Source organism: Dermacentor andersoni, chromosome 1, assembly GCF_023375885.2.
Source record: "Dermacentor andersoni chromosome 1, qqDerAnde1_hic_scaffold, whole genome shotgun sequence".
Taxonomy (NCBI): domain Eukaryota; kingdom Metazoa; phylum Arthropoda; class Arachnida; order Ixodida; family Ixodidae; genus Dermacentor; species Dermacentor andersoni.
Window position 1 is genome coordinate 186158342 of NC_092814.1, and position 20278 is coordinate 186178619.

At 45.1% G+C, this 20278-nt stretch overlaps 1 protein-coding gene across 1 annotated transcript in view; it reads right to left on the bottom strand.

Moving 5' to 3' along the window:
* Nucleotides 1-2096: 2096 nt before the first annotated feature.
* Nucleotides 2097-20278, bottom strand: part of LOC126546865 (nose resistant to fluoxetine protein 6-like) — a 99888-nt gene continuing 81706 nt past the window's right edge. The window contains exons 11-15 of the mRNA XM_050194578.3: nucleotides 18908-19027; nucleotides 17847-17967; nucleotides 15699-15882; nucleotides 8844-8986; nucleotides 2097-4372 (exon numbers count right to left, since the gene is read on the bottom strand). Coding sequence (XP_050050535.1) covers nucleotides 4013-4372; nucleotides 8844-8986; nucleotides 15699-15882; nucleotides 17847-17967; nucleotides 18908-19027 — 928 coding nt within the window. The 3' untranslated portion in view covers nucleotides 2097-4012. The remainder of the gene's footprint in view (nucleotides 4373-8843; nucleotides 8987-15698; nucleotides 15883-17846; nucleotides 17968-18907; nucleotides 19028-20278) is intronic.

Sequence of the window (20278 nt, forward strand, 5' to 3'; positions counted from 1 at the left end):
CTTGAAGCTGAGCGAGAGAAATTTGTAACAGCAGCCAATGACTCTCACCCGCGACTACGTCACTCTTTGATGCACAAAGGGCAACGGTGCCCGCGCGACACATGCAGCGCCTGCAGCAAGAATGGCTTCAATTAAACCCTTTAGATGTTGATTTTGTAGTTCCGTTTATAGAGAGTTGCGAACGTTTTACTTGCGATGAAAACATACATGGTGAATTTTTTTGCTTAGGTTGTTCAAATACAAAGCCAACCAATCCGGCTGCTTCATCTAACTGCCAATTCCGTCTACCGAGATTATTCTACTGTATTTAGAGCGATCCCTTCAGACTGCAGCACTATAGATACAGGAACAAGTGATAGCTTGTGCACTACGTCCATCGTTGTATAGTCATTTGCTGTCGGGTATTCATTGCGCACCACTATCAGTTGCTCAATGAGTTTGTTGTCGCCATGCCTGCGCTTTCAGGAAGAATCGCAAATGATAACTACGCGCTAGCTCAAGAATGTGTACCATCCCTCGACTTGTAAAGGAGGAGGAGGAGGAGGAGGGTTAGCGGTAAAATATGTAGAGAAGTCGACCAGGCGCGCGTCTATATAATCAGCGAAGCATACATATTGTCCCCATAGCAAGACAACTACAAACCACTACAACAAAAAAGTAAAAGGAAATGTGTACTTGCAATTCTGCATACACGCGCATGTCGCATCCGTCACATATCGTCTCTCCTGCATCGCCACTGATCCTTTCTGCCTTACGCGGTCATTCACCGTCGCCAGAGTAGGCGTGTAACGGCACTCTGAAAGCCCTCCGTGCTGTACACGAGTCGCACGTTGCGCTCGTCGGGGGTGTACAATGTGCCAGGTACACCAGGCAATATTGAAGTGATACTGACAGGCACTATCTGAGAGAAGTTGAACTTTTCTCATTTTTTTCTATACATGTTCTTCCTTTCCCCAGGTCAGGGTATAGCCAACGATTGATATCTCCGGGTAACCTCTCGGTGTCTCCTATCGTCATCTCTCTCTGGCTCTGTCTCCTCGTAGGGCGGTATATGTAAGTGAACTCGTTGAGAGAGCCTGCGCATTGCGCGCATCAAAGGCAAACGTAGCAGGGATTTGCAATCCAAGTGCACTGCGCGTGACGTTGGGAGATTTGGAGGAACAGTGTGCTCACGCTAGAGCTTTGAGCGGGTATATATGCTTACGGGTGAGGCAGGAAGGCCTTCTCGAAATTCGCTTTATCGCAAGTGACTATACTGACAATCAGTTATGTTTCTTAAGGTACGAGTATGCTATACTACTTGATGCATGAAAAAAAGAAACAATAATTGCGCAATGTTGTCGCTTAATATCACTGGTCTGATATAGAATACTGTCATTGATACCCCCGTTTCTCATTGTGTTTAAACGTTGGTGGCTATAAATTACCGGTGTGAGCCATTATTTCCCCGAAAATCTAGTTCACAGTTACAAGTTTCCCGATGCTCTCACATCGCGTCGCTCATGAAATCAGCGTGTCTGCTGCGGCAGTCAGCAACAGCCACGTGGATTTTTTTTTTTTCCTTGCAGATAAATTAGCGAGGGGGAGTGCTTACGTCCTTCAGCTGACGCCCGCGTGTCCCCACCTTCATCTGAAGAAGTGAAACAAATCTGAAATGGCTACAACGTGCCTGTGCGGCATGTTGAACTTAAGTTCATCTGCTAAACAATCATAATTCTGGAGTTGCGTTTACGGCGTCAGACTGACTTGGTGTAAAGCATGGATCACTGGTACTACTCGCACGGACCCTACGCACAGTTTAGCAAAGCTACAGCCAGACGAACCGTTGCGTTTTTCTTTAATTCACCCAAAAGCGCTGCAGGCCCTATTTAAGGACGACGCCCGAAGCGCTTAATCCAGCTCAACACTGATCGTTCTGCGTTCAGCAATGTATAGTATCGTTGCTGAAATCTAGGCTGAAATATAATTCTGTGGTATTCTTATGCACTGGCAGCACCACTTGCACTCAGAAACCAATTCATATTTCACCCATTTCACGCATTTAACAATTCACATCCCCACTGGGGACTGCAAAATAGAAAGACATGAGTCAATGCTATAGAACAAAACATTTATTCACAGAAAGATCACAAACATAAAACGAACATAAATGTTTCCATTAAAAAAAAAAAAAAAACTGGAAGGAAATACTGTGGCGCCATCATTCTGCAAAAGCTCGAAACTTGTATCATGCATGGCTAGCATTATATAATATAGGGTCAAATCCATTTTTACCACGCACTACACAGGCGTGAAATATTTAATTATTGTATTAATGAACCGCACACGTTTATTTTCCTTAGCATGATTGTGCGGATATAGCTTTCTTTTTGTTTTGCACCTGCCTATTACTGAAGCAGCTATCGTATACACAAATATCTATAATGCTTAGTAATCTTGTTAACTAGAAATGTTATTGCTCCGGCAACGTTGTAAAAGTGGCACACATTAGACTAAACATCGGAGATTATCCGCATGCACACTGTTCCAGTCTAGCAACGACGCCAGATAAACGCACACTGAACTAAATATAAGAGAACTTCGTCAGAGATAAATGATAACGAAAGGAATTCATCGAATTCGTCAATAACGTACAGACCCTGTGTAGTAATAAGTGCCAGAGACACTAGCACAGAACATCTCTCACAGCGATGTTCGGTGTGATATTAAACCCCTGAAACCCCTCAAGGGGCTTTTTGACTGCACGCACCGCTTTCGGTTACGTTAGGATGAAATGGCGACCGCACAACGGCTGCCCTAAGGGGTGACTACAAATGTGTAACACCTCTTCTTCCACTAAAGACAGAAGGTATGTGCAAGCGGCGGCAAGTACCCGCAAAGTACTGGTCACAAGGCGGAAGGACGCGTGCCGCACCAGCGGACTTGGAAGTGTTATGAACTTCGTATGTTTTATACCAAATTGGATTAAAATGTAATCGTGAATGAAGAAATATGCGACAGATGGCGGTTTGGATAAAAGATGGTCAGTTAGACTTCCACAGCAAGAGGTTTGAAGAGCAGTTTGACCCTTTCGAGAAACCAACGAATATAGGACGAAACCCCCATTTAACTCAGCCAAGTATACCCTCACATGTGCCGAGCAACTATATCAACCGCTTAAGGCGCCGATCACAAAGAATACTGCGCTCTATGCGATCCCTTAAACCATCCGTGTGGGTGAAAAGAGAGACTACATGGACTCTCTAAGCTCTTTAGACTACGTGGCGCCGGCTTCACAAAGCATTTAGTTCGTAAATAAATGTTTGTCATTGGCGAGCTCCATAACCATAATCTAGTTCGCGGTCTCTTCTGCCAGTGAAACAGCCATGACGGTTAGTAACAAGCTCACGAACAGCTTCTTGAATACGACGGAACCCGGATTTCTCATGCCCGTGCATAGGAAGGAGTGTCCAGTTTCACGTTCAATAACATATCGCTGTATAGACAAGGATAAACTCTAGCACTCAAAGAAAAAGAAAGGCATAATGCGCATATCCAATGTCTAGTACACAAGCCTGTGATACAGAGCATTTTTGTTAAACAAATGCCCTAGAGTCATATGCCACGATGTATTTCTCGTAGAGAATGAGCCACCACTTGGCACTCATTTGCATCCCGAAGGCACCGCCACCACGAAACTGAATTCATATCTAATTCCGTTTGCAGTCAATTTCACCTTCCCTTCCCCGGAAATTGAGCATTTCGTTTTTGTTTTTTTACCATTCAGAAAACAACCAGCCCAATGGTTTAAGCAATTTGAGAGTTGAACTCGGCGTAAAGGCAGACTCTCGTGTCAGCTACGTGTAGGAGCGTGACGGCCAAAGCTTTACCAATGTCCCCATTTTCGCAATCTGGCCCGCAAACCACATGACATTATCCGCGTTCTGCACTCCTCCACGGAGAAGGGCGCCACCGGATGTGCCGCCGACCGTTCGTCGTGCCACAACGAGGGCCTCGGCCCCCGTCGTGCTCATCATAGGTGGCTCGAGTCTCCGGTCTTGCGGAAGCGGCCGTTGGTGGGCCTGCCGCCGTCGGTGCTGAGCTCGGCGGCCTGCGCGGAACCGCTGCGCCTCGCGGTGCCGTGGGCCCTGGCCTTGATGAAGGCCAGCGGCGCCATGCCGCGAGTGATGTCGGCCACGATGGTCGAGGCCGGCCGCCTGCGCACCCCCGCGCCGCTCTCGCCGCCGACAGCGCCCGAGCGCCGCGACGGTTTGCGGAAGACGGGCGTCCGGAGCAGCATCGCTCCTAGCCGGGTGAACGGCATCTCGACGACCACGTAGAAGAACGTCGACAACACCAGCGTGACGAGGAAGTGGCCGCAGAAGGCGTACACCTGCGCAAAGCGTGCGGGCCGGGAAACTGAAAGTGGCCGAGAGACGATGTTACAAGGCCCGCGACAAGTGCCGGTCTATATGCGGAGACAAGACTCTCGCTTGGCCCGTTCACGTTTCGTCGTTTCCCTCCTGTCACCAACAGAAGCAGAGGTACATTGAGCACTTACTCAGCCAGCTATTCCTGACGCAGCGCACGTCAGCAGGACTGCTGGCCACACGGAGCGCGGCACTGGGGGCAAGTTAATGATCCCTAGGCGGTCGAAATCAATCCGGAGCCCCCAACTAAGGCGTTCCTCATAATCGTATCGTAGTTTTGGCACGTAAAATTCCGGAATTTAATTTTAATTTTAACACGGGGCGCGGTAAGGGCGGTCCAAAGCCAATACGAAATGGTTTTCCCGGATCATCCACAGTATGTGTAGGAGCGTACTAGTGGATTTAGAGCAGTGCGTGTTACTCAGTGCGTCTAAAATAGACCATTGATAGGGTCAAGCACAAATTGCCGCTCCAAACGAAGATAAATCGGCTAGGATTGGCGAGCGCCCTTTATGTTGCACACGATCCAATTTTAACTGATGGGCTCCCGTTGGACATGCTTCTGGTACTGTCGCGGCTCATGGCCAAAACATTTCGAATTACAAGTTCATAGTTACATAAGCACGCAATTAACTGAAAATCGCTCATAAAGAGTTAATTCCAGCTAAATGGTGAAAACAGACCGCAGACTGTACGTAAAATATCTGCGAATTTAGTGTCTACCCTATTTGAACGGAGTTCAACTCTTAATCACTTATTTCCCGATTCCATTCGCAAGTTCGACAAATCCGTCGATAAAGGAATCATGCTGGCCTTTTTTCAGCTGGGTGTATACTATAGTGTACATACTGAATTCATTCGCATTCAATAGTCGTGTCTGACGATTCCATCCGCTCGCTTGTAGCTTCGTGTAGCGCCGCACAAGAGAGTCTCAAAGCACAGGTTCGGTTCGTGACTAAGACGATGAAGCGGGCAAAGGAAGAGGAAAAAAAAAATAGGATAGCCCGTCAGGTCTCATGGACAAAACAAAACCGTGGGAATGTTTATCGAACCACGAAACACGCATACCAATATATTCAAACCGCGAGCACGGCTCGATAGACAAACGCAGTGGCTTCGCTTGCGAATAGCGCCGAGGCGCGGCACTTAAGCGGCGTGAATTCAGCGCCGAATGCGTGGACGCGGTTCGTTGCTTTATTCCATGCCGAGCAGCGAGACGCTTCGGTGCGCTAAAAGGTGCAACGTTTTTTTCCTCGAGCTGTGCTTCCTTCAGCGCCTTTAACAACTCGCGTTCCCCGACAGAGCGAATTTACAACTACCTCAGAAAACTGTCGTGAACACTGTGGCGAAGCCGAAGGCGTCGTGCGTCGCGGGTACGTGGCTCATGTTTCGTCGACTCTTCCTCAAAGCAGACCAGTTTGCGGGTAAGGTTATTTATTCGACTATAGGGAGGTACAGAAAAGTTGAGGGAAAAAAAATAAACTAGCATGTTAGCCAGAACAAAGCTTCACGAAATAGACGCCCCAGTTAAGCACCAAGGACACTTTATTTGCTCCATGCGGAAAATCGAAAGCAAGCGTGGCACTGATAACAATGAAAAATGAAAATGAAATGAAACAATGAAAAGCAGTGAGCTTGAGCTGAAATTCACAACGCGTAAAGGTAAAATGCCAAAACTTTCCAAGCAACCAGGTCTAGCCCCTCCAGACATAATGCATTAATTGTTACCGCAACATTGCTTGTGATTGATTGTTTCTGCGCAACAGCGAACACGTGCACAGCGGTGATTTTCCATATCGCTAACTATTACTTCCAGTACTCGCTGCTCGAAGCCGAAACGGGGTATAGTCAAGTTCCTGCAGGATGGCATAGGCGGTGGTTTATTTTGAAATATTCACAGTGCCCGAAAGACAGTGTTTAAAGCAAATAAAAGAATATATCTTCATCTGTTCGTAAAGGAAATCGTTAATAGCAGACGTGTGCCCGAGCCAGAATCGTGCCGACAATGGTAACTATAGTACATGCTATATTTGGTCATTGCGTACTTACACCTCAGTTTTGCAGCAGCTATTTCTAAAACCTTTGCGTGTAATATGGCAAAATTTGAAAGGTCACACGTTCGACTGAGTAAAATTCATGGGTGCTAATCTCTAGCCTTCTTGTTTATCCTCATACATAACTGCATCGATGCCAGCAGTGAGCGTGACGTTGACCCTCAAACACAACATGGCACATTGCCTTTCAAATCAGTGACCACGGAAGTAAAAACGACAGTCCTTGATTTCTGTACAATTAGAAAGAAAATCCTCAGGCATGCATGGACTCCGGGCGTTACTGCACATTTAACGTGAGCCTGCGTCGCCTAGTGTTCAAGATATGCGTCAGCTCGCCAATGCTGAAGAATCCAGCAAAGTGGAAAATCGCGTGCGCGTCTCTTCAGTGTTTTTCTTTTTCATGATTGCATTTAAAGGCAGAACTATGGCTACCCACGCATTGGTCAGACACGGATAGGCATATTCATGTCACATCGTACACCACTCGCACAGAGTTCGCAATCCGACCCGCCGCCCCCCCCCCCCCCCACCACAAAAAATAAATATAAAAACAAAGAGCAACAGAATGCACTTTATCCCGCAATAAAGTCAGTAAGACTCCACTAAGTAGCGAAATTAAAATCATCATTTTCTTCCCTTTGCGCTGCTCAAGGTGTGATTTTTTACTGGCCAGCACTGGAGACAATCTACGGTAATGTCTAAGAAGATAGCTTAAAGTTCAAGTGATGAAACGCATCTGGAACTCTTCTCTGCAACCTGACGCCACTTCGCGTCGACACGAAAAAGCTAGGCAAAGCACATGTTATCGACGCCGTTTTATTTATTTTTTATTTTGTGTGTGTGCATGTGTGTGTGTGTGCGTGTGCGAACATGTGGAAAACAACGTAGCTTACATAAGGCGTGTATTAAAGACTTAACATGTTTTCTTGTGCGCAGCCGTCACCTTGTTTCGACAGCCAAGCAGTCTGCATCGTTCTTTTTTTACTTCGGCACTGTCTTCGCGAAGCTGTTGTTTAGCACAAATGCATTTTTCTCGATGTCTCCCGCAGGCTTCTGTCTCACGAAAGCTAGGTCCTCGCCCAACATGGCTCCACACAGAACAGAGCACATACATCGAGGCGGCGTATGCGTTTAGCCATCTATACTATACCTCTGTGTTGTCGGCTCTGTTCACTGCGGAATTACGCAACGAAAAAGCAAACGCTAGCTAAATATTCAAATTGCAACTAACATACCGAATCAAGCGCCAATCACCTTTAATTAACCAAGTGCATTTCTTAGGCTTTTTTTGCCATATTAAAGTAGATATTTATCTATGGCTCTTGCACTCGTTTTCGCGGGTGCAAGACTGTCTACCTATCTATCTAACTATCTATCTAACTAACTATCTATCTGAGACGCACATGCTGTCGAGCGAGAGTTTTGTGGTGTCTGAAAGTTTATATTCTGTGGTCGATGGTGGGCACTGTCACGTTTCTTCTACGCTAAATATTTTCTTGTCTTCCGGCTCGTTCTCGCTAAATGTACTCAGCTTGCATGGGTAAAACAGATTTCATTGTCACGCACTCGCAGATGGTACACAGCGGCCGCAGGTTTTGCGATAAGCTAGTTTGGTTCAGAAATCAAACATCCTTTCTTTTTTTTTTTTTTGCGGACTCGTCATAACTGGAACAAGACTCAGGATTGCCGCTGTCCGCTTAGGTGCCTATGTAGCCGTCTACGGTGAGTATTGGAAGAAATTTGCACTCATCAAACTAGTGTTGACGTAAAAGATAGTGTGGAAAAGTAAAGATGAAAATTATTCAAGAACTGTCAGTAGAAAAGCCTTATTGTGTGCTTCATTCGCGCCCCCAGCCTCGCTAATGGAGTGAAGTTGCGTGGAGTGCATTCTTATAGTAAGCAGACAATGTTGTCAAAACGGGCGGGCGAAACTCTTCAAATCAATCGAGCTCCAGCTCAGTGTTTATGTCGGACGTCAGTCACACAATGAATCACTTCTGGGTCTGTTACCCCCACAGCGAAAGGTGCGATGTAGAACCGCATGCCGTCCGAAGGACAAGTTATCAGTCCCACCAGTTACTTCTAGCAATCTATAGACCATCCTGCGGGAAGATTTTTCGCCCACAATCCCCTCAAAGTCTGAACTAAAAAAATAAATAAAACAGACACCATCATATGATATGCAAAGTAGTCAGAGCTGAATATCGCAATCGCCTTCCCCCGACCACTTTAAGGAATGAAAACTTCCAAGGCACCCGAATGTGAAGTATGCTTTGCTTAGGTAGCTGCCTTTTAAAGTAATTTGTTATATTGAGGAGATGGCTCAATTTCAAACAGCAGGTTCAAAGCGACATGTTCACGCAGGTCTGAGAGTGCGTACCTTCTCGTACTGACTATAATAGATGAGGTCCCTGGTCCTGCTGGAGTGGTAGAGGATGACCAGCGGATGCATCAGGTATGCCATGAAGGCCAGGTTACCCAGTGCGTTGAACGGCGGCCACGATAACAGCGAGTCCAGGAAGCCTGCGCAGGACGCGAGCACAAGCTTGAGAAGCGCACTTTGGTGAGCTCGTTGTTTTTGCTTTTGTGTTTTCATCAAGAAAGTGAAAATAAAGGAAAGAGATTTAGTCACCCTGTAATGGTGACGGTTACTCATTTTCATATAAAATTGACAATAATAAGAAAAAATATTGTAAGATAGGAAGAAGACAACGTTATAAGTCCGAAATCTACCGCATACTTTGCTAAAAAGGGTAAATAAAGTGCGCATGTAGTTCTAGTTCTAGTTCTTTTTCGTCAGAGGAAGAGAAAGGGGCATACATTTCTTTCAAGTAATAAGCCGATACGTAAGAGATGTTATGATGTTAGCACATTCATACAGCCCCAGCTTTGTCTCGTAACAAAACTTCGACAGAAAACGCACGGACGTACAACACTATTGGAAAAATGAAGTGTACATATAAGAATAAGTCGTCTTAAGAGCAGCTTCAAGCACGCTAACGTGCACAAAGACACGGATTTACTGACAAACAGATACTACAGAACAAAAGTGATGTGTAGAACGCCCCTTCTCTGTGCAGAAACTGCTTAGACTCTGGCCATGCCCCAAGATAGCGAGAGAAGCTTTCAATGCAGGAAGACATTTTTCAGTAGACATGGAATTGATGAATTGCATGTGAACGGCAGGTAATGTGCAATTTTAATTTTCTCTATGTTCGCATCATCTGTACCTGCTTATGTTATTATAGTAGTCTTATAAGTGTTTCCCCCTTCATGCTGATCGTGATCTACGGACTTGCTCTGTGAGCGTTCTGTCCTTTTGTTATAGACTTGGCAGGGCTTTGTATGCTTTGTATTTTCGTTATCCTTTGTTTCTGTTGTTTTTCCATTCCTACTATTTTGGGATAGCCGGCCAACTTATTGCCAAACTACCCAATTTTCACATTTAATAAAAAAGAAAAATATTTAACCAAGTAAAGAAAGCCCCAGTCTCAGTCACAACTAAAAAGCGAGAGGCCGAAAAGAAAGTGGATAGCTTACTAAAATATAAGTAGAGTTAGTGAATCTGACAGCAGAAAGAAAGCGCAAAAATAATATTTTGCGCGCTCACTTAGACACTTGTATCGCTACATCGTAGTGTAAATCAAGGAGTCCAGTTGATTTCGAGAAGCCGAGAACTGCAGCGTGCTTAGAACACCTCCGTTTCGAAAAGCTAATTTTATGTGTCTTGCTGGGGTAAGGTATTCACGGTTTCGCGGTTCCCTGTTCACGGTTCACGTGCGTTCACGGTTTCGTGGTCGTCGGTGTTGTGACTGGTCGGCATTCGCTTGCCCTTACTGAATATCGTGGCCTTCGGCCTTTAATGACCACCGTGTCCTTCCTCCTCCCCCTTTCTTTCTTTGGCGCATAAACATTTGACGTTTTTGCAGTAGCATATGTCCTTGTGTCGAGCAGTGCTCGAGAACGGGGGAGGGGGGAATTAAATTCGCCAATAAACAAATTAAAAAAAGAACTTAGGAGAGTTGGTTGGTCGGACTTGATACAACACAGCTCGAGTAACGACAACACACAAGGATGGGAAGGAAGCCAGAATAACGGAATGTAATATCATGGTCTGCTATGCTGAGGTAACTGCCAAAGTCACAGATTGACTACCTTTGCGCCACAAAAAAAAAAAAAAAAGAAGAAGAAGAAAGATGTTTACCATCAGCGATATCTGAGAGAGAAAAGAGTAAGTAAGAGAGGAAAGACAGGTATACGTTAACCTAAGTATATGTCTATAGTTAGCTTCTCTGAGCTGGCGGGACAGCAAAGGGCAGAAAATATGAGGAGAAAAGAAAAAAATAGACAAGTGTGAAATAAACTGTTCACGCACATATGAAACTGCGCATTCAGAATAGGTCTGTCGTTAAAGAAAATCTAAATGCAAGTGGCCAGCATAATTAGCGCGTGCATACAGGCGCGCTTAATAAAAAAAAAACACGGAAAGAACGTGATGTACGTGCCCGCAGTAATGCTAGTTATTTAAGAGGAGCGGATCTCAGATAACTACTGAACATTGCAAATTAATTCCAAATATGTGGCTCCATTTTACAGCGAAAGTTGTTATGGGCTCACTCCCCTGGTAGTTTAGATGTTCACAGGTGCCATTACTAGAACCCCAAAATTATTTGCGAGAATATTACAAAGAAAAAAAAAAATTTTCGTTGTGCCGCGAGGATTCGAACTTACAACCAACAGAGTGTGGCACTCCAGAATTCTACCACTCAGTCACTCTGCCGACGCTACAGCAGTTGCGGATACCAATTCTGTCGAGCGCGATCGTGCCAGCGGCTGTCATGATTAGCTAACGCCCACTCAACATGTCCTGAATAGAGCTGGCACCCGCGCCGTCGTGTTCTAGTACGTGACCTTCTAGTACGTGACCTTCCCAGTGTCGGAGTTAAGGCTAAATTAAATTTTATTCTTCTGTATAATGACGGGGATTGAGCGCGTCTGATTTGTCTTCATTAGTTTTCTTCTAGTGCTCGGCTTCTGCTCATGTTTACTGGATGGCGCTGACGTGAGTTGTAGAGACTATGGTAGGCGCTTCTATGGCAGGACGTGCTGGGCCAGGAGGCCCGGACTGGAGCCTAGGTTCCTTTGGGACTATTATACGTTATCTCTCGCTCTCTCTCTCTCGCACTGACGTCGCCATGTTTTCTTCAAGGGGTGCTCGAGGTTTTTTCATGGGGCAGCCCAAATATAATTTTGAGAAAAGCCGCACGAATCCAGCAGTAGGAGGCCAAATGGTCGCTTTAGTGGAGATCAGTGAGTCTCGCCTATAGGTAAGATGAGGAAGAAAAGCCGGGTCTTTCCGTTTCACACCGGGAGGCACAAGTTCCACAAACGAATACGACTCACACTTTTACTTCTCGAAAGGAGATTGCTCGCTCGCACCTGCGAATGTTCACGCGAACAAACACTGAGCGAGAAAGTCTAAGGCTTACTGAGCATTCTATTTCGCCAGCTATTGCGTCACTGCTTCGCGTTACAGGTGAAACTAATTCTTTTTTTTAATGCTACTGCAACTACTGTACAGAAACCTGGAGTTTATTCTATCATTCTCATATTACTTCCCTACAGTACATTCAAAATCAGGTAGTTCAAATTATTACTTTCAGTCCACGCAATGCCCACGTAAAAGGGCTCTTCCGACAATATAATCCAGCTGCTACCATTGAGTGAACTCATTCAATATGGTCGAACATCAAGAAGGGGGCTGACCAATGGAGTAGCACACTGGAGTATCAACGTTATAAACAGGGGTAAGATGCATCAGAAAGGCTCGCCAAAGTTCCACTTTCTTTTTGATAACGATATTATATGTCATATACCGAACTATGTGCTATGCGTTTTGTCTTGTATGAAATATGGTTTATTGCTTAGCTTCGTATTGTTCTTCCTGAGCCAGTTTTCTAACGTTTATATTATTGCTTAAGTTTACTTGCAAGTTTTTTCTTAATATATATATTGACGATAATTGTGTTGCTAATATTGCGGAGCACAGAGTCCTGCCACAATGCTGTAGCACTATGTAAACGTTCCTGTTTTAACCAAGTGTATGTAGACAGCGTGCCGCACTTTCTACACACATGCTTTCAATTGTTTTCAACACATGCGCAGCGTTAGTTAAATAGGGTTCTGGCCACGAGTTCAACACCCGCCCCCACGGAGCCTGCATTGCGATGGTGTCGCAGTGCAAGAACTCCCGCGTACTTTTATGTTATTATATGGCGCTCTATCGATGTTGGAGCCTTACTTTAAGGCTAGCGTTTAAGAGCCACAGTTTATCGATCGATAAAGTAATCAGATGTCCCCCACTTCGTCACTGCACATATACTTTGGCGAACCGGCTCTATTATCCTTCTTAGATGCTTAGAAAAACTTACCCTTTTTAGTGCGATAAATAGTGGCCAAGTGGTGTCCTTTTCACTATTAATAAAACACTTCGCGTTTCTCAATGAAGGGTGGCAATTATGGGCCCCTATTTATTTATGGGGCAAGCGTACGTGTCAATTACCTTTCGTGAATACATGGCGCAACGGTGTCTCGCCGTGAAAAAACGCCATTGACGTAAGACGCTTGGCTGGCAGGTTAACAGGCAAATAACTTGAAGTAATTAGGGACGCAAAACGACTGCGCGGCGACCGTCGTTCGAAGTATTGCAATTTCGAGTGTCGCGCCGAGGACGTCGTTATTCGCGCGACGTCATTATTCGCGATAGAGGCGTTTCGAAGTGCTCAACTTCGGGTTAACGACCCGCGAAGTCGTTTTTGTTCGTGCAAATGGGCACAAGCTCGCGCAGACGAAAAAAAAACAATAATAAAAGATGGCGTTCAGCATTCTCCGTAGTTGCAGCAGGAGCCTGCGCTTCCTGTAAACTTTCACTCGTGAGCGACGCCCGACGCTCGCCCCCGGCTTTTCGTAACCCTGTATACACAGGCATTCTCACGGTAAATCACTTTAGGCCTTAAACGCCTGTTGTTCTCACTCTGCGACACAGCAAGACGAGGCCGTCCCTCGACAGATGAAAAACTCGTATGACGGTTGCGGCGAATCAAGTTCTTTATGTTCTTTTTTTCTTCTTTTTTTAAAGCCACCACGTGATCTATAGGAAAGCTAGCGCTGTTTCCCTCCCTCACGTCTAGATGAAACACACCGACTAGACGTGTGGCAAGGCCAGACACTTCAGTCTCGGTTTTCTCGTCTGGCTGATGTGTTCAACGGAGAGACGAAGTGGCTATAAAAGGAGGAAAACCGCGGTAACTGTCTCGCACACTGGTGGACACCTCAACGGACGAACAGATACAAAACGAAACAACGTTAAGAAGTCCGACAAAAGATAAAGTAGCGAAATTATTTTTAGACACTAACACAGGTTATAAAAGAGAAAAGAACCCCCATCAGCTATGAACAAATACAAGCATGCCTTAGTGCACTGCTTTCAACCCCTTCAGTTATGTCTACCTGCGTACCTTAGTGCACGCAAAAGTGAACCAACATATTTTATGGATCCCTAGCTACTGTGATCTTTCCGCAAAACACAGAGGTCAACAGTTTTGCACGCACGAGGCACATGACCGATATGAAATCCGCCTCATTATTTTCTCGATGCACGCAAGACCGTACGTCAAATGTGTGCACGGATTTAGAGAGCTACCTTGTTTGAACGGAGCCGTCGTAACTCTACGCTGCTTCAGATCTATCCTTACACAAGTATACGCTTTGTTCTTCCGCTAGCGGTCAACCGTTCTGCCGAAGACTTTGTTAAATAAACAGCGCTTAGGTACTGCGCACAGCCTTTTCTGCACAGAAGAGGCAGAGCAGGGAATAGTGTTGTGCTCCTATATTTCGAGTAGAAAATATTCGATGTCTTCTATTTTAAAGTAAGCGTTGCCTAGTGTTGCTCCTTTAAAAAAATACTAATAAAAAAGATAGATAGATAGATAGATAGATAGATAGATAGATAGATAGATAGATAGATAGATAGATAGATAGATAGATAGATAGATAGATAGATAGATAGATAGATAGATAGATAGATAGATAGATAGATAGATAGATAGATAGATAGATAGATAGATAGATAGATAGATAGATAGATAGATAGATAGATAGATAGATAGATAGATAGATAGATAGATAGATAGATAGATAGATAGATAGATAGATAGATAGATAGATAGATAGATAGATAGATAGATAGATAGATAGATAGATAGATAGATAGATAGATAGATAGATAGATAGATAGATAGATAGATAGATAGATAGATAGATAGATAGATAGATAGATAGATAGATAGATAGCTGAGCAACGAAATATGTGCTCTGGACATAAGGCCGCTGTCATGTTGGAAAATGTTGCTTCCGTGACCAACAAGTGTGCTACAAGAATTAAATTTAATTCTGATGTCTAACGTCCCAAAACTGCACATTGGGTTATGAGTGGAGCGCTCCAAATTATCATCACCGGGAATGCTTTAACGCGCACCTAAATCGAAGTACACGAGAATTTTTGTCTTTCACCCCCACCGAAATAGGGCCGCAAGGGTCAGCAATGTGTGTGTAGAGCTATATTTTAGAAATTTCGAAAATAGTCAATGCATGCCCTGTGTTAGTCTATTATTATGCATTCACGTAATGCTGTGTCACTTCGTGCCTGACTCTGGACAAAAGTGCACGCAGACTTTCTGGATATTTCGCTCCGCCATCGCGTGGCGCACCTCAAATCTGACGCCCCATTACTTTTAATGGGTATAGCAATACCTATTGATTGGATTATTTTTACCACGAACCACGGATCCTAAGGGGTTAACTAGACGTACAATGCAGAAAGAACTATCTTGGTGCCACCAGCCGCTGCCTCGTTTCGAACGGGATGCTTGTGAAATCTGTTTATCTGTCCACAACGAAGGTAAGGCTCTTCAATTTGAAGTTGCTGCGACTACGTAACAAGACCGACGTCGCAATCAACCCGCGAAGTCACGTTCGCCTTATATCGAAACAAGCAGCTCGGCCCCCGCGTGTTTCAGAGTTTCTTGGCATGGACGAACAGTTTTGCCTGTTTTCGTAAGTGTACCTTACACAGCGAAACTACGATAAAAGACATCCGTGCGCTCTGGAGAGCGTCCTGTGAGAAGGAAAGGAAAGGCAAGCTCGTCAAGAACTATACATATGACCACTAGTCCACCTCCGTGTCCCGCGACGCAGGCGAAGGTGAGCCAGGCGAGCGCGATGCACCAGGCGACGCGATGCGTGGCGGCGTACAGCGCGGCTACCGGAGGGCTGGGCAGCTCGGCGTTCCAGCGGTAAGCTGCCCACAGCACGGCCACGCCGACCGAGAATGATGTGCACCATCCAATCACCTGCGTGAGCTGTGCGCCCCAGGACAACAGGAAGAGATAACAAAAAACGCACCCTGTGCAAGAAGCGTAATCTAGGTCGCTATAACGTAAAACTATTCCAATTCTGTAATCAGCCCTCCGCGATAGTTCAAAAACCTTTTTGGACCACCCCCACTTCACCTGTCTGTCACGAGACGTCACGAAAACCGCGATAGCCCCCCCCCCCCCCATCTGATATGACGTGTACACACTGATTATGCATGATTTGACCGAACAAAAGAAAAATGGTTATTTCTGATTCGACGCCTTTTCGCCATTAGCCCCCGGCTATTGGTCAAAAGTTTTCGGGCTGCACCCACTTCACCTGCCTGTCACGTGACGTCACAAAACCGCAAAAGCTCACCCCGTCAAAGTGACGTGTACGCATTAAATATGCATTAATATGCCGAACAAAACTGAATTTTCTTCTTAATAGCCGCAGGCTGCCCCGTTCCGAAAGGAATAAAAGATGGCTGCCGCAGATCCCTCCGGCGCTGGCTACTCGCACCTGCCGGAGAGTATGGGTTTATTTTCGAATAATAAAACTTCTTGCGTGGACGTGTAACGTTTTCTAGCACTTTCGACACGTTTACGACCTCATTCTGCCAACTCTTCTTTCCTGAGGATCCGTTTTAGCGTCATTCTTAAGCTTCCGTTGCATGCCGCCGCAATTTTCGACTATCCACCGCAAGCTAAGTAAGGGAAAGCGGACCAATCGCAGACGCCGGCACTACCTTCTCCATCCGGTTACCGACTTTCAGTGTAGTGGCTCGGCCCTATCGAATCCCTCTCCACTTGAGCGTGCTCCTCGCCTCTTATCAGTCAATTAGATAAGACAAGCCGCTCAGTGTAGGCAATGTTATTCGTTTTTCAAGCAAACAAAAGTGACCTCCTATGAACGAGGAGAGCGTTTGATTGGTCTGTTCAGACAACCCTGGCGGGTGACCGCCCGGTGCTTGCGTTGACGGTTACGAAAATTTGACGTCAGGAGATAGGAATAAAAATATACTGGAATAGTTTTACGTTATAGGGCCCCTACTACCCCATTGTGTATGGTGTAACTACACTTCGATAGAGAAAGTTTTTTCTTTCTTCGAGGTGTAAATGAACACTTTTTCGTTACGTCTTACTGTCCATCACAGTATGCTGAAAAAGTACAGATGCACGTTGTCTTTATCACTCACACAGTCATCAGTTCTGCTAACTGCCCCATAAATGATGACACGAAAGTAGAAAAGAGGGAACTTGGGACTATAGCGGTGCCATAAAGATCCATGAATGCCCAGGATTAGCCTGGGCACAATAGAAAGCAGTCGAAGGTATGTGATCCAACGCGATGAAAACCGACCACTTTTAGCCACGGTAAAAGAATATAATGGTTAACTGAACTAAAACACCGAAGTAATTCTCTATAACTTATGTATAGCTTTCTGTTCTCATACCTGCTCTTTTAACGTCAAAAGAACGGCTAATCAGTGAGTACCATACATCAGCATGAAGGTATTTAATTGCAAAAAGCTTATGCGGAGGCTATAGAAATCACAACAGTAGTGTTGATAACTAGTATTTATTCCAAGCAAAAAAATTTGCGTTTGTAGGCAATTCCTTCTAGGGCAGCGTCTATCAACGGTAGTTGTGAAGCTCGCCCTAATCTGTCGAAAGTTGCAGAGGAAGCCGCTTCGAAAGGCTGAAAAGCAACGTTTGATTTTGCACTTGAAAATATCAGTTTTCTACGAGCTTCGCGCTCGTGTCCCAGACAGTTCTCGTGAAAACACAGATGAAAAAATTTCCTTCTAAAACGTCAATTTCAACACACATTTTTTACACCAGCACGCTTGCTGTACACGAAAACAGTCAAGCTCGATAAATCCTATAGAAACGCCAAGATTTCCGTGCTCTACTAAACTTCGTTTTTTTTTTTTTGGAACAAGCGACATTCATTTAGTTTCGCTTACCGGCTTGAGTTTGATGTCTCGATGTCTCACAATGACGTATCCCAGAAATACGCCGACACAGTAGGGGCCAATATGGTTGTAAGGCTTGTGGTACACGTAGGTCACCAGGTTAGACACAGTGCTACAAAAGTGTCAAACATGAAGCAAGGAATTATTTCTGAGCAGACCGCGGCCACTGATAAGGTCGTCCAGCCAACATGCCGAAAATCGTTGCAAGAAATACGCAGGACAGACGAGGTGTGCCTTGAGTGTCACCACTGAAGCATAACGCGAGTCTTCGGCCCCGTGATGTGTGCAGCTCTGAATGTGCTCGCAGTTAGTTGCCTCCCTCCCTCCCTCCCTCCCTCTCTCATTTATTCATTGCCCTCCCTCTCTTCAACCACCACTCATCACTTCCTCATGTGTAGGATAGCAGTAGCACGTGTCGTAGGTGCTGCGCAACGCGGGCTCCCATTCACTAAAGTACATGGGGAGAGAAGGACAGTGCGCATCATAAGACTGATTTGATTTTGCTGATTTCATTAGCATGATCTGATTTCTGTATTTTCTTCAACGCAATACATTGTCAAAGGAGCCGTAAGGAAAGTCCTTCGATGATGGTTTCAGAGAACCTTCGTCATCGTTTATCCGCTTACAGCAGCAGAAAATGCCCGTGCTTAATTAAACAAAGAGAGAGAAAAGATCTACAATATCACGTCACAAATAAAGTAGTTAAATCACTAATATTTATCTTCGCTATATATCCGTTCCTCGCGCACTGTATTCGTTTATCACCCGTGGAACATATTCATATCGTATAACATAATACGGAATGATCTACCCGGCAGAGTTTACATCAGGACATTGCAGCGAATTAACTATTCTTCTTCACCTAGTCCCCGTGCATTCCCCACCCACTCCTTATTTTAAAGCATTTCCGACAACCCAGGAACAAATAAAAGTTCGAAAAGCTGCTACGAAGAAATAGTAAACGGAAAACAATAAATTAAGCGTAAAAAAAAAAACACTAACAAACACCTATTCGAAACCGCGTGCCAGACGTGCGGCTGAGAAATACGTACTCGAGGTCCGGGTAGAATATGAGGCCCGGCGGAAGATCGGCCATGAACGTGATCACGCCGGATACGATGCTCCCGGCCAGCAGCAGCAAGAAAGTTGCACTCAGCCCCACGATGGGCCAACTACAAAAATCACATATAGCATTGAAACAAGTGCAGAGGCTCGCTCTGCACACGCAGCAATGGTTTCTTGGCCTGCGTTGACAATGATAAGATCCAACTGCGAAACAAATAATGGTGCCATGCTTGCCCAAGGTAATTTTCTAAAAAGAGATTCTTTTTCCCTCAAAGAACCATTCATAAATTTTTAGATTCGAATAAATCCCAGTTCGACACGTTAGCGCCCACCGTGGTGGCCTATAGTCGCTATGGCGCTGCGCTACTCGGCCCGAGGGCGCGGGACCGAATCGAATCCCGGCCGCGGCGGCCGCATTTCTGTGGGCGTGGAATGCAAAAACACCCGTGTACCATGCATTGGGTGCAGGTTAAAGAAACCCAGGTGATCAAAGTTAATCCGGAGTCCCTCACTACGGCGTGCCTCACAATCAAATCGCGGTTTTGGCATGTAAAATCCCAGATTTAATTTTTTTTTTTACCTTAGCATTCGAGTGAGAATAATGTACCGCCTTCGCAATCGACTTCAACGCGGTCTGCGTCGATTGCAATATTTCCTATAAAATAAAATTATTCGGCCCATCAAATTTTTCTTCAGTACGTTTCAAAATCATTATGCGTAGGTTCTGTAATGCCCGTAACACAACAATATTTTAATAAGAAAATGACCATTGTATCCAGTAAATCGCATTTCTTATGTAGCGGACTCCTACCACCTAATTCACAGTGCCGCATTTATTAATAAGCCATCGGGTTAAGTGCACACAAGCGCACAATACTAAGGAAAAGCTGTAACAATTCGTAAACAAAACTTCACTTATGACCAATAAATACGGCTCGTATAAATAAATATGGGGCAGCGATGGACTGATGATGTATATAATTACTTACCACTGTGGCGCATTTAGAACCGCTGATGCGCGTTATTTATACAGCGCAAACCACGCTGGGCATAATAAATTGGCGCAGAAAGGTGCACCAAATGATGATGCGAGCCATATTTATTCCACAATTCTGTTGAATTTCAACCCGAATTCCGAACTGTGAGTAGCCCATCATTTAAGCAAGCGAGGTGTCCGAAACTATAATGCTGACAATGCTTTGCCAATGGCGACGGGCACCTTTAATGTGGAGACGTGGTTTGAGACGCCTATTAAATATGCGCCTGATGAGGCCATTCGTCATCGTTGTAGTGAAAGGACTGACGGCCGCGTGCGAACTCACAACTCGAGAATAAGTTATTCCAGCCCTGCGCAAGTA